Below are 15,830 nucleotides of genomic sequence, written 5' to 3' on the forward strand. Positions count from 1 at the left end.
ATACAAATTTTAATAAAAAAATCTATTTGCAATATCATATGTCACACTCTGTTTTATCACTTTTAGTTTTTATATGTTTTTTATTTTTACATCTACATTTCTTTCAATAAAGCATCTTAACTTTGATTTTTAGTCTTAAGTTGTATTTAGTTTTTCATAAACACTACTACTTTAGAAATTTGGAGTACAAGCATCACTTTTTTCATAATTTTCTTTGGATGCAATGAAATTATAATAGTTTTGGAAAATTTTATTTATACCTTGTTACTTTGTTAGACATATTTTTAAACATTCAGCTTCATTATAATATATTTTCTTTTCTCTTTTATCATTTTCTTAGCTTCTTTAAGTAAAAATGTTGAGAATTTCAACCAAAAGCAAAATGTTATAAAATAAAACATTTGAAAATTTTGTTAGCTATCAAATTTTGGAATTGATATATCAGAGTACTATTATTTTTGTTGCTTTAAAATCCTTTTAGTGAGTTGAATACATTAAAAAGTTTTGCTTAAAAAGGAAATCATCTACAATCTAAAAATAGAACATATTCTCTTATTCCAAACTACAAAACTATCAAATCCAGTATCTTATTATCTCATGAGAAGTGTCAAAGGGTCCTTACTCCCTCTGAAGGAAGAAAGGAGACAAAATAAAAAGCAAATAAATAAAAATTGTGTAGAACCCCACAAAGAGGATCTATAAAGCAATATTGTTTTAAAAAAAAAAGTTGCAATCATCTTCAATAAGAACAAACATATTTTTGTAGAAACAATTAACAAATACATTGATCTATGACAAAGGATTGCTAGTCATAATAAAAAGATTGAGAAGACTGATTTAATTGATAGCATCCAATTGGTAGCAGATGTTGAGCCCTAAGTTTTAAAATTTTGTAAAGATTGCAAGGCAAAAGCACACATGAAACAATATATTATTGGAGCTTTTTCTTTTCACAATATTGCTAATCACTATTTCTTTTTGGACACCAGCAATCACTATTCACTAGTAATTGGGAAAGTTTTTGTCCAAAATCAACATCCTTTTACATGGTATATATTTTTTGTAACAACTGATGCAATCCTTTTCCTTTTATAACATGGACATAAAAAACAAACAAGGCCCACAAACCTGGAAAAAAAACTTTGATTAGTGATTAACCCTGCCAAAGAAGTGATCTATCTGCAGACATCCCTGGGGTCGCAAACTACTTGTTTTAGGTCCAACCTTTAACCTTTTTGATTCCTTGTCATTTTCCTTGTCATCCTGCAAAAAACAATCAGGTTACTTTAGCAATTGTCAGCATGCCATTTATTTACTGTTAGTCTGTTATATATATTCAAACAAGGTACTTGAAAGCAGTATTACTGGATATTGTTATTATAACCAATTCATTAAGAAACCAGCAATTATGATGCACTAAAAGAGAACAGAAAAGTATGTTTGGATATATATAAATCTTCAATTCCAACACAATAACAAAAGATTAAATAGTGGTTATTAAAACTAAGAAAAAGAATCAAGAAAGTGGACATGTGGACATGATTGACAACATTCCAGAAAAAATTATCAACAAAAAATAAATAACTAACCATGAAGGTTTGGCCTGCTGTCCTTAGAACTTTAACTCTGCCACCTCTACCATCAGCCCCAACAGCTATCAATCCTCCATTTACTGAATGCGATTCGCCATTTTTTCTACGCTTGCACCATTTACCCAAGTACCTATGTGATCCATCAGGACCAAGCAATCCGCCAGAAAAACAAATGTCCCCTGCAGTTTAAGAGAGAAGGAAATTCCAACTCTCAAGTTGTATTTGAATATTTTGCACAATCTATGTATGAAGATAATATCTATATAAAGAAAAACACACTAAAATCACAACTAGCAGCATACCTGGATTTGCAATTATTGGTGGTGACTCCTTTATAATATTAACCTTGGGTTGAACTTGTTTATCAAGTAATGTTATATCATCATCCAAATCAATGACATCATTTTTCGCCATTTCAACATCAATGTCAATTCTTGAAGAATCAGCCAAGTTACATGTTCCTTGAGCTGTTGTTTCTTTCTTCCTTTCGGATGCTGCATCTGACTTGGCTACAGTAGGCTTGCTAAGAGCAGCACCACTGTATCGATCATTGCAGTCACGTCTTGACCCTCCAGACAAAGGTTCAGTAAATTCTGAAGCATCAGCATCAAGAGATATAAAATCCCTCTCTTTTTGAAGAGCAGGGGTAGATTTATTTTCATTACTAACATTTACAGCTTTACTTTCGGTAGCAATGCAGTTGACTATCCTTGAAAATTGTAGAGATTTACTGTTGCTCACACTCAAGTCCATTTCAGATTTGGGTGAAGTTTGTTTCGTTTGTTCATTTAATGGAGTATTGCTGGTCGTGGGTACATCATTCTTAGAACTGAGGTTGTTTTCAAGATTATTTGAACACTTATTCATCTTTGAAGCTTTCAAAGACTTCAGATAATGGTTCTCTCTTACTTCTGCAGCTGTCTCTAGTTCTTGTACCCTAGCCTGATAAGTAACTCAGAAAATTAATAATTAATTGACCTGCAAACCAAGCTATTAATAAGATGATCAACTAGCACCCAAATCATGTGCTTACCTTCAATTTAAGAATCTTCTCCTTAGCCTTCTCAAGCTTTTTAATGTACCGAGCCTCACCCTTTTCTAGATGATTGCACTTGGCCACTAATTCATTGCGTTTAGCTATTAGATCTTTGTAATCCCTAACAAAATAGATGCAATGAGAACTTACAGTCATTCTATGCAAATAGAACTAGGCAAAACGTTAAGAACCTAACACTAACTTCATGGCTTCATGCCTACAAGCTAAGCACCAACAAATGTTGTATTTGCACAGAACAAAAGCTGTATTTAATACTTTTCAAAACCATACTGTCCATACAGATATTGTTAGAAAGTTTCACTACTTTACATCCATTTTCAATCTTGCTTTCTGTGAAAATCAAAATACCAATATTTGAAGAACAAACCTGTTACGCCGAACCATAGATCTGCTCAATGTGTCTATCGTATCTTTATCATTAAACCCGTTACCCAAAGTTGCATACTTCAAAACTTCCTCTTCATTAAGGTCAATATCAGAGACTCTGCAATGCAATGTAGGCCACCATATTCTCAATCAGTGAGTTTGCAGATATATAATACAGTATACACAATTGGAACGTAGTTCCACTTACAATTTAAATGCTGCAATTTCCTTAGCCAAAGTGATATTTCTTTTTTGTAATGAATAGCACTCAAAAGTTGACTTCTCAAGCTCCTGAGTCGACATGAAATTCATAGGATTTCAATGAGGCTTTAGAAAGTGGATAGTTAGTTTACTAAAATAAAATCAATAGTGCATATAGTAGTTTACCTCTGACTTCATACGAAGCTCAGTTTGCATGGATGCTTTTTGACTCAAGGCCTCATTTTTTAATGCTATTTCAATCTTTGCTTTCTCCTTGCAAGCACCAAGCTGAAAGTAAAGTCATGTATAATGATCACTAATCTCCCATTTGTGCATCTATGAATTCAACTAATATTTAACAATCTTCTTGCTGCTCAATTTCAAGTTCAAACTCATAAAATGACAAATGTTCAATGGATTTCCCATCCTAAACATAGCAGCGGCCAAACAAGCAATTAACCAATCACCAGTGCAAAGTTTCAGTACAATTCTGAACAACAATCAAAATAAATCTCAAGATCAAGCATCTTCACCACACAAATTACAAAACCCAAAACATTCAAATGGCATGAAATTAGCACTTCAACTGTTACTCGTATTAGTTTAGTCTTGCATAGTATAAAATAAACATCTATCCAATGACATAATTGATGCTTAAATACACATCAATAGTACAAAAGTGGCTAAAATAGCATGCAACTACTTTAGAAGAACTAACTTAATGTCCCAAAAAGATGGGAAGAAAATTGAAATTTTGAATTAGGGCCCAAATAAAATAAAATACCTCCTTCGTGAGCTGCTCAATTTCCTTCACCTTCTTCTCCAACTCTGAACTAAGCCCCGAAAGCCTGACCTCCAACCTGTTCACTTCCTTTCTCAAAACTCCGGAATCTTCTTCGGAATCAAATGGTTTCCTATGCATAACAGATTCGACCACATCGCCCACCGATTGGAAGTAAAGCCTGCAAGCATCGCCGACCCTGCAACTCTGCTTGCAAACGGGGCAAGTGTGCTTCTTCGCTTTCGAACAGTACTCGAACCATTGCTGCAAGCTGCAGAATTTCCAAACACCAACACGCACAAGAAATGATCGAGTTAAAAAGAACGCAACTTTAGTTAGGTTTTTCTTCAATTGAATTGCGAAAACTGAAAAGGGGTTTGTAGCGGGAATTTTCACATTTTCTTTTTCTTTTGTTTTTTAATTTTGTTTACCAAAGCTCGTGGAAGACGTGGCCGCAAACGGAGATAGATTGAAGATCTTCGGAAACTGGTTTGAGATCTTCGTAGCAAATGGAGCAAATTGTGCCGGCGAATTCACCTTCTTCGTCCACCATCACGTTGCGGTGCGTGGTGGTGGTTAGCTTCAACTGTTTTTCACTCTCTCTGAGTTGTTGTGAACATGTTAGGTTATTGTTTTCTAGCAATTTTTGAAGGACTCTATGAAAAATACAGCTCCTTTATCACATCAATTAACACCAGAAACACACTTCTTCAAATTGGAGCATTAGAAGTAATGTTGGTGGTAGTAACGGACCCAAAAAATTTATATTGGGAGACAAAAATAATACACATTACTATCAAAAGATATATTAATTTAAATTTAAAAATATAAAAATACATATTAATTATTCAAATAAAAAATATATAATTACATATAATAGAATAGAATGAAAGATAAACAAATAAATAATAAGGATCACTAAATTGAGAATAAAATAAAATATATAAATTTATGAACAGAATAAAAAAAATAGATTAATACCTAAACTATAATTGTCTGAATTAAAATTTGCAATTGAAAATATCAAAAAGAGAAACAATGAAATTGAAAAATAAATAGAGTCATAGAGAGCTATATAAAACAAAATAGATAATTTAAAATTTACCTTTTGATGAAGAGAAAATGATCACTAGATAAGAAATAGAAAAGAATGTGAAAATATGAAACTAAGAAGAGGGTTTAAAAGAATAAATGAGTGACGGCTGGGATTTTAGAATAGAAGAAGACTAAATTTAATTAGGTTAACTAATAGTTAAAATGATAGAAAGATAAAATGAGTTTGGGGCTTTTAACAATTGGACTTTGTTTATTTGTAGTGGGGTCATTTAAAATTTAAAATGGGGGCATATATATATTGTTGAAAAATATGAAATGAGAGTGAGGGCTCACTACTATGCATGGGTCCGTGTCTGGTTGGTGGTAGAAGCAGAGTGGTTAGAAAAGTTGAAAAAATTAGAATCAATGATGGCAAATATAGCAAAGTTTAATTCATCTCAACAATGTAAGTATCATTCTGAATTTACTTATAATGGTAGAAGAGGATATAGGAACTTTTTAGGAAACAATAGAGGAGGCTTCATGCAAAGAGGACGAGGAAATGGCAGGATGAACTTCAGTCGAGCAAATACACGTCGAGGAAGAGGAACATATGACAATTATGGAAGAAATTCTGATAGAATAGTTTGTTAAGTTTGTGATAAAGCGGGTTCCAGTGCTATTGATTGTTAGTATAGATATAATAATTAGTACAGCAGTGAAAATGGAAGCACTCCATCAACTGAAAGAACTAGTGCCAATCTTGCTATAAGCAACATTCTTGCATATCAAGCCACTATCTATGATCCAAATTGGTACCCGAGTTCTGGTACAACACACCATATGACTCTAGAAAAAAGCAACTTCTCTGAATTTACAAGTTACAATGGCAATGAGCAAGTGATCATGGGTGATGGTAATTTTTTAAAAATATCTAATGTTGGAAGTTCCCTCTTAAAGTCATTCTATTCTAAGCACATTTTTACACTAAATAAATTGTTACATGTTCCCGAACTCACCAAGAATATTTTAAGTGTTTATCAATTTATTTGTGATAATAATGTATGGCTTGAATTTCATCCTAACAAGTGTTTAGTGAAATGTCAGAATTTTAAAGTGATGCTTCTCCAAAGAACTGTTAAGCAAGGTTTGTACAGCTTTGGCCAAGCTAATATACAAAGCTTAAGCCCAGCTGCACTCACTGTCAATGTGCAGAAATTGTCCAACTTCAAGCTTTGGCACATGAGATTATGCCACCCTTTTTCTCAGATTCTGTCCGTAATACTTAATAATTGTAATATACCCTATCAAATTCTCTCATCTCTTTGTAGTTCTTGATGTATAGGGAAATCCCAACAGCTCTTTTTTCCCAATTCTTCCTCAACTTTTTCTGCACCATTAGAATCGTTGTACACAGACATTTAGAGTCATTCCCCTATCCCTTCAATAAATGGTTCACAATATTACATTCACTTTATTGATGCCAATTCTAAATTTACTTGGATTTATGTTCTTCAAAATAGATCACAAATTTATTCTGTCTTTCTTGCTTTTAAGAAAATTGTGGAACTCCAATTAGGTACTAAAATAAAGACATTACACTCTAACAATACAAAAGAATTATTGTGCTTATTTAATTACTTGAGAGCTAAAGGCATTCTACACAGGTTCTCTTACCCACACATTCACTAATAAAATGGTGTAGCAGAGAAGAAACACAAACATATCACAACCATGGGGCTCACACTGATGGCAGAGGCAACAGTGCCTGTTCAGTATTGGCTTGATGCCTTTATGACTACTGCAACATTAATAAATCTCCTACCCACACCAGTGCTTAATTTTTAGTCTCCAAGATGCAAACTGTTTAGCAAATCCCCTTCCCTCCAAATGCTGAAAGTCTTTGGCTGATTATGCTTTCCTAACACTCGTCCTTATAATAAACACAAGCTGTACTTCTGATCTAAGCCTTATGTCTATCTTGTTCCATCAATTCAACACAAGGGATTCAAATGCCTCAAGGCAGATGGCAAGATCCTCATCACAAGGAATGGGATTTTTCAAGAAAATCATTTTCCATTTAAAGATCTAGCCCTTGGCTTTGCTCCCCAATCAGTACCTTCTTCAGAACCAGCCTTATCCTCTACCTTCCTAGTTATTCCTCTCATTCATTCCACTTCATCCATTTCTGTCCCTCATCACCAATCTGTTAACTCAGATTCACAGCTTTTAGATTTGGCCTATCAGTTAGATGGTGATGGCGCAAATACATTCCGTGCTTTTAACCCAACCCAAGCTGAAGAAACTTATTCAATGGTCACCGCTAACCGCTTTTGGTCCCAAATCTTTGGGGTTGCTTTTTCCAATAAACGTTGGTTACATTTCTTTATGTTATTTGTACCTGTAACTGGTTTATGGATGAGTGCTCTTGGAGTAGTCGGCCTGGCCTTGAACCTATGTGCCTATGTGATAATCCACACACCACCACCACTAATCTAACCAATTCCTCAATTTCAAGGCCTGCTTCTATCTCCACTATTTCTGCACCATCTAACATTCACTCCATGACTATTCATGCCAAGAATGGCATCATCAAACCTAAACTCTTCAATTTTGAACTTCACTCCTTCCCTTTAACCAAAACAACCAAAGAAGCTATGACAATACCACATTGGAGACAAGCAATGAAGAATGAATATGCAACCTTAATGAGAAATAGTACATGGAAACTCACCACCCTGCCCCTAAACAGACGTGCAATTGACAGCAAATGGGTGTTTCATGTCAAACAGAACCAGGATGATTCCATCAACAAGTTTAAAGCGACTCTAGTTGCTCAAGGCTTCAATCAAAGGCCAGGTATAGACTTCAGGGAGATCTTCAATGTAAGAACCGGACACTTATTCTAAAGGTTTTGGCCCGAGAATGGGCCAAACGAACCAAAAATGTAAACCGGTTGGATCGGGCCCAAGCCCAACATACATAAGCCTCATTTAGAGGCAATTCAGCATCACCACCCACCAAAATAGAGAAAGGGGCGCTGAAGAGAGGGAGAAGGGAAGAGATGGTTTTACTATTCACTCTCTTCTTCATTTGATCATATTTCACTATCTGGAGCTCCGATTGGCATGCTGTTTGCAGCCACGCGAAGCTCTCATCGAGCTCTTTAATTTTATTTGAATAAGTGGTAAGAAACTTTCAATTTCTTTCCTAGTTCTCTCTTCCATATATTTTTGCACTTTTGGCTATGGTGAATGAGTAGATTTTATAATTTTGGTTGTTTAGGTGTAATCTAGCATTGGGTTATTGTTGGATTTTGCCCCCAATCACCAGTGGTTAAGGTCAAAAAACTCTATATCCTTGTGGTTTATTAATTTTGTGAACCCTAGTATTGATGGTGGTAATTTAAATGAATTGGCTTGAAATTCATGTTGGTTTGGAGTTGAATTGGTAATTTGGAGTGATTGAAGTTGAGCTTTCGGTGGCTGAATTTTGAAATCTTGTTTGGTGGTGATTTTATGCTTGGTGAAAATCAGTCAAGGTATGATTTCAGTTTCCTTTAGTTAATATGTAATGTTGAGTGAGACTTAGGCTAGTTGCCTCAAGATAAGTTGAATTTGTATGAATGATTGAATTATTGTTGAGAATTATAAATGTGTGTGATATGAGAATGTTGAAATGGAGATTAAATTAGTTTACATGATGTTATGGATTGATGACAAATATTGATAAGCATATAAATGGAATTGGAGATTTATGAATGATGATATGAAATTCGTTGATGATTGTTGGAGTTGTGAAAATGAAGATTGAATGTGGAATGAGTTTGTATGATAGAGGTTGTATTAATGGTATAGAATGAATGGTAGTTTATGATTTTTATGATGATTATTGATGAGTATTGAATGATAAATATTGGTACTGATGAGAATTGATGGAAATTGAGGATTATTGATGTGATATTAGGTTGGATTTGAAATTGTTGAAAGAATTGTTAAGGTGACGAATAAATAATTTAGGGGTTGGAATGTTTGAGAAGTGTGTGGTATTGATTTTGGGTGTTTTAGTATGGTAAAATTGTGTTTTGGTTTGAGAGTTTTGAAAATTAGAAGACTTTGCAAATTTTGGTAAAAATATATTTTTGACGAACTTCAACGGACCATAATTTGGTTTTCGGACACTTGAATTTTGTGAAACTCATTTTGAATGAAAGTTGGGTTCGTGTAATTTATGTCATTTGAACAACGGATGAAAAATTATTTTTAATGAAAAAGTTATGCACGTTTGAAATTTAGGGTTAAAAACTAAAATTCTGCAAAAGTTACAGAAAATTGAAGTCATGCGTATGCATGACCCATGTGTAAAAAGAAATAGAATTTATAGTTTAATAAGGTAGAGCTAATTAAAATATGAATTTTGACACTAATATTAAATATTTTGGCCTAAAATTGGGTCTACGGACTAAACCGATTGGACTGGACTCATATTGGGGCCAAGGTCCAACATATATGAACTCAACTTAAGCAAATCAGCCACTCAACCCCTCTCATTATGTGAATCACGCTGAACTTGAATGGGAGAGCACCAAACCCTAGCTTCCATTTCACTTCCAACTTCAAATCCTTGTAACTTTCAATCCGGAGTTTCGATTTACAAGCCGTTTATGGTCACACGTTCATCTCAGAGTCCTCTTTAATTCTATCTAAACTAAGTGGTAAGTCTCTGTATATTGCACCCAGTTTTCTATTTCCCTCTTCTCCACGAAATTAGTTTGAGTTTTGAGTGATTTTAATAATTTTGGTAGTTTAGGTACAATCTAACATTGGATAATTATTGGATTTTACTCCAATCATTAATGGATAAGGTAAAGAAACTCTAAATCCTTATGGTTTATCCAATTTTGTGTATCCTAGTGCTAATTTAATGAATTGTATGAATTAGATTGAATTTATGTTAAATTGGAGTTTGAATTAGTGAAGTAGAGCTCTTAGAACAAATTCTTGGTGGCTGAAATCATTGGAGTTGATTTGAAATATTAAAGCTTAAATTTGTGGTGGTTTGAGCTTAGGTAGGAACCGGCCAAGGCATAGTTTTGATTTCTTATAAATAATATATAATGTCTCGTGAAAACATAGGCTAGATGACCATAAGATTGGTTGAAGCATGCATGTATGTTAAAAGTTAGTAATCCTAATAAAAATATTGATGATTGATGATTTTGATGATGATTGATGAGGATAATGAATGTGAATTGTTGAATGATTGATGGAAGTAAATTTGGATTGTGTATTAGTGCAAATTTAGTGGTTTTAATTAGTGCAATATGTGTTTGAGTTGATATGGTTGATGATGTTGGTGTTTGATGATGATAATGTATTATGATGAAATTGTGTTGAATCAATTTAAGTATTAATATGGTTAAAATAATGATCATGTAAGTAGATGAGTGTGTGATCTTGGGTAGCAATGGATTGTATTGGTTTTATTAATATTAGAATTTTAGTTTGATTTGTAGAGGAATTTGAAGTGGAAAATGGTAAGATTGAGTTTGGACATGTTGTGGTCATGTTAGGGAATTGTATTGAGTATACTGGAACTGATTTGGGTGTAAAAATCATCGTTTAAATTGAGAATTTGGAAAGGTTAAAAGTTTTGGTGTTTTCAGTAAAAGTGAATTTTTGACCAACTTCAGCGAGCCATAACTCAGCTTCTGGATCCCCAAATTGTATCAAACTTATTTCAAATGGAAATTGGGTCCGTGAAGTTTATACCGTTCAAAGAACGAATAAAAAAATTTTAAAACAAAAAAGTTATGCGCGTTCAAAGTTTGGTATAAAAATATGGTATTCTGCAGCTTTTGAACGAAACAGGGCTCGCGTACGTGAGCCATGCACGCGACGCGAGTATTCCTTGCTGTTTTGGATACTCGTATATGTGGGACATGGCTGCGTACGTGACTTGGCCGGTTTTTGTATCCATGCATATGCACAAACTTGCTGTTTTGAAAAAAGTTGTATTTTTTAAGTCTAAACCAATTCTTTAGCTTCCCAAACTCCTTTTTACACCTGTTTAGAGTCCGTTGGTGAGCTTTAAGCCTTAGAATGAGGGTAAGCCGGTGAAATAAATGGAGAAAATATTTGGTAGAGTTTTGCAAAGTTTTAACTAATTTAAGGAAGTGTTTGTGATGTGAGATAATGAGTGATTGATGAATATGATGATTTGTATCTGAAGGAATAATGAATTGAATGACAATAAGATAGATGTGACCGGGTAAGAGGCGGTGGTAATGACCACTCGCTCTGGGGATGTGTTAAGGAAATGTAGAGATGTTGAGAATGTATAGAAAATGAATTGATGATTGAGTGATTATGAATGAATTGGAATGATAATGAAAATCAACTTGAATTTGGTTGTAATATACCTTCGGATAAGAGGCGAGATTACCGGATAAGATGCAGTGGTATTATCCACTTGCTCCGGTTAAGAGTTCAAAGCTCCGGGTAAGATGCAAGGGTGGAATTCTATCGTCGCTTGCTCCGAGTTGAGAACTGTAACACCACCTAGGTAAGAGGCAGGGTGAAGCTGTCTCCTGCTCCAGGTACGCGGGTAAGATGCAAGGGTTGTGGCATTGTCCCACTTGCTCCGTGTTTGGTGTTCTTTCCAGGGTTAGCTACCGGACATGTCAGGTTTGACTTTATAACCGACAGATGAGACTCATCAGCCATAGGGCAGGCATACATCATATGCATATGCTTGATTTGTTTGATTGTGCATTAATTGGGTTTGTCTTTGTGAATTACCATGTTTAATTGCCATATTTGCTATATGCAGTACCTGTATTCTACATGTGTTTACTATTGTCTGCTTGTTTGTCTATGTGGTTCCAACGAAGTTTGGAAGACTGGAGGAAGGTGAAGGATTAAGGATTTTGGTTAGAATTTGGTTAAGTTTAAGAACCTTAGAGAACTACCCCTGTTTATGGTTTCTATCTTAAGTCTTTAAGTTTTATAATCTGAGTGTCGGAGTTCTAGGATTGCCTTTGGCTTTCCCGAGACCTTATATCTTATTTACGTAGGCACCGTTACTATGCTGAGAACCTCCGGTTCTCATACCATAAATATGTTGTTTTTTATAGATGCAGGTCGAGAGGCACCTCGGTAAGCGTCTGGAGTTCATTCTGCAAGCGAAGTGTGATATTTGGGACTCTGTATTTTCAGCTTATGCTTTATATTCTATAGTTAGATTCTTTTCTATATGTATAACTTTATTTTGTTTCTCTTAGAGGTCGATGTGGAGAAACATGTTGTTATTTTATCTATATTTGGGATATTTTGGGTTATGTATATCTATGTAATTATACTCCGGCCAGCCTTAGCTTTGCAGGTTGAGTCGGAGGTTCGGTATTTTATAACTCTTGACATTCTACTCTTTATACTTATGTATTATCCTTTTATGTTTTCTCGGTTTACGTTCACGCGAGCGATGCGCTTTTATTTTTGCGACTTATTGTTTAAGCTTTCTTTCAAGGCTCCTCGAATATATGTTCATTTCACCTATATTATATATATATGATTTTACTTTTAGAGGTCGTAACACCTCATCACCTTAGTTTTATGACTATAGCATAAGACTCTATGTGGTAGGGTGTTACACCATGTATACGCATGATGGGCGTTACAAGAATGAAAGAGACTTATGCGAGTGTTGTGCACATATCATGTGTATGCACAAAAGGAAGGTCATGCGTTTGCATGACCCATGTGTACGAACGACTTGTGTTTTCAGAATCAAACATTTTTCATGCGTGTACCATGTGCACGCACATAAGGGGACTCGCGTGTACGCACGAATGTCCTGTTTTGCTGAAAATGTTTATTTTAACTGTTTTTGCCTATCCACTCTATTTTTTCACCTCTGAAACCCCTGTTTAGGATCCCCTAACTAGTATTTAAGCTTTGGGACAAGGGAGAGTACATTGAGCGGACTTAGTTGGATAATTCTGTTATGAAATTAAAGACGGTGACTTAGGCTTGGGAAGTTTTGTGGATGGAATAACTAGAGCGAATTGGCGGAGTGTTGTGTTGATAATGGATCGAGAAAAATGAAATATTGAGGTTGTCGAAACTGATGAGAATGAGAGGTGATAATTGAACTGGATATATATTCTGATATATTTGATTAGTAAGTCGCTATGTACCTGACAAGGACGGTGGTTAATCCCGCTTGTTGAGGTTGCGACACTGGTGTAAGGACGGTGGTTAATCCTGTTTACATTGAGATGTGAGGTTTGAGGCAGTATATCCCGATCGCATCCTTTATGGTCACAAGAGTGTGCTCGGGCACTATATCCCGTAAGAGTGTGCTAGGGCACTATATCCCAGGGCACAATTATATATTCGTGACAGAAAAGCGACATCCCGAGGGAAGGTGTCAGGTTGGCAGTTGAACCAATAAGTGTTATCACGACCAATAGGACAGGCATTCATTATATGCATTCTTATGTGCTTGTTTGCTTTGTTTACTTGCATTGTGCCAACTTATATAACATGCTTAATTGCTAATTGAATTACTTGCGGTACATGCTATTTAATATTGTCTTACTTGCTTGCATCTATTTGTGTTTTCTGCTGGGATTGAGGAGGCTCGGTAGGCAGCGGCAATGGAATCGCATGGAGGATATGTTGGCGAAGGCTGTGGGACAGCGGTGTTCTGTAGAATAGAAAATTCTTAAGTTAGATAACCCTTTTTATTATAAGTTGAATAATTTTTATATCGGTTTGAAGTTCTAGGATTGCCTTTGTCTTTCTGAAACCTTATATCTTATCTATTGGGCACTGTTATCATACTAAAAATCTCCGGTTATCATACCATATGTTGTTGTTATTTTTCAGATGCAGGTCACAACCCACCTTGGTGAGTTTGCGGATGGTGATAGAGTGGAGGATAGCTCAGCTTTCCTTTTGTTTGTTTTCTTATCGTATCTCTCACTTTTTTATTAATGTACTTTGATGCCTTAGAAGCTTAAACTTTGAGAGATAGGACATGGCTGTTTTAACTTAAAACTCTGTTGTATCTTGTTTAACTAGTCGGCCTAAACTTCTCGGGCTGCGGCTAGTTTCCTTTTGAATATATATTTATCTTATATTAACTACCTTGTGTATCTTGGAGTTGTTTACAATGTTTTATATATATATTATGTTTTGTTATTATTTGTGTCTACGCACTTTAGTTATCGAGTATGAATTCTTCGCGCTTTGTATCTCTGTTTTATACAACTTTGGTCTTCTTTTTCTTCATCGAGTTTCTAGTCTTAATATTTCTTATTTATATACTATTGTATGGAGCTATAGAACTGTCGTGACACTTTGTCATTCTTTGCTTTACGATTAGAGGTAAGGTTTAAGGTGATAGGATGTTACATTCAGTCCTGTTGTCAAGCCAGCCACAATTCGAATCATTCTCACTCTAACTCTGCACAATCATTGGCCTCTAACTCAACTTGATGTTAATAATGCATTTTTGAATGGGAGCTTGCAAGAGGAAGTGTATAGAAAGTCGCAAACTAATCAGGTCATTTTATGGTCTAAAGCAGGCACCCAAATCCTAGTTTAATACTCTAAAGGCAACACTGTACTCTATGGGATTCTCCTCTACCAAGTCCGATGTCTCACTATTCTTCAAACACACCAACGAAGTTACTGTGTTCCCCCTTATGTATGTGGACGATATTATTGTCACTGGAACTTCAAAGGGGGCTTTTGCTAAATTGGTGCAGCACCTTCACTCTAAATTCTCACTTTGGGATATGGGAGAATTAAGGTATTTCTTGAGCATTGAAGTTGCCCAAAAATCTTGTGGAGTCTTATTACTATCTCAGACGAAGTACATTGATGATTTGCTGAAGAAAGCTCAAATGGGAGACTCTGAGGCTGCAACTACCCCTATGACTTCTAATATGAAGTTAAACTCTACAAATGGTGTGCCATTTGAGCATGTGAGCATGTACAGGTTTGTTGTAGATAGCCTCCAATATCTCATTGTCACTAGGCCTGAAATTGTCTTTTGTATCAACAAAGTTTGTTAATTTATGTAAGTTCCTCTTGACAAGCATTGGAAGGCAGTAAAGCGCATCCTGTGATATCTACAAAGAACACATTTCCTGAGTCTTCGTCTGCACAAACTTACTGAACTGATCCATACATGGTACACTGACTCTAATTGGCCCTTAGACATTGAAGATCGAAAATTCACTGCTGGTTATTGTGTCATGTTTGGGCTAAATCTTGTGTCTTGGTGCTCGAAGAAACAAACTGTCGTCTCTCGTTTCAACACAGAGGCTGAGTACCGAGGCATTGCAAGTGTGGTAGCTGAGCTACTATGAATTCAAAAATTACTTGGTAAAATTCATATTTTGGTGCCTACACGCAAAGTTTATTATGACAATGCAGGTGCTGTGCTAATGTCTGCAAATTCTGTGCTACACTCTCGATCAAAGCACTTTGAGATTGATCTCCACTTGGTGCGAGATCATGTAGCCAAAGGACGAGTTCAGATTCATTATATACATGGGGTGCTCAAATTGCCGATGTCATAACCAAAGCAATCAGCTCCTCTAAATTTATAGTTTTTCGGTCCAAACTCAAGATTGAATAATTTCAATTGTTGAGTTTGAGAAAGATACAAAAGTATCAGAACAAAGCACACAGTTATTAAATAACAGAAGTTAGTTAGAGTAGTTAATAGCAACTATAAGTTAGTTAGTTATCACTGATTACTTGAGTAGCAAGTCACTAGTATC

The 15,830-nt window shown here is 35.2% G+C and overlaps 2 protein-coding genes across 2 annotated transcripts; one reads left to right on the forward strand and one right to left on the reverse strand.

Annotated features, from left to right (window-relative positions):
* Positions 915–4,636, reverse strand: LOC107622363. Its single transcript, XM_016324232.2, has 9 exons — positions 4,429–4,636; positions 4,001–4,268; positions 3,403–3,504; positions 3,224–3,306; positions 3,017–3,133; positions 2,626–2,749; positions 1,895–2,534; positions 1,590–1,771; positions 915–1,263 (listed from the first exon to the last, which is right to left on the reverse strand). The coding sequence occupies exons 1-9, from the start codon at positions 4,548–4,550 to the stop codon at positions 1,147–1,149; spliced, it is 1,755 nt and encodes a 584-aa protein (XP_016179718.1). The 5' UTR covers positions 4,551–4,636; the 3' UTR covers positions 915–1,146.
* LOC107626580 (uncharacterized mitochondrial protein AtMg00810-like) lies at positions 14,670–15,626 on the forward strand. The gene is made up of 3 exons (XM_016329483.1): positions 14,670–15,096; positions 15,262–15,390; positions 15,481–15,626. The coding sequence occupies exons 1-3, from the start codon at positions 14,670–14,672 to the stop codon at positions 15,624–15,626; spliced, it is 702 nt and encodes a 233-aa protein (XP_016184969.1).

This window comes from Arachis ipaensis, chromosome B02 (genome assembly GCF_000816755.2).
Source record: "Arachis ipaensis cultivar K30076 chromosome B02, Araip1.1, whole genome shotgun sequence".
Taxonomy (NCBI): Eukaryota; Viridiplantae; Streptophyta; class Magnoliopsida; order Fabales; family Fabaceae; genus Arachis; species Arachis ipaensis.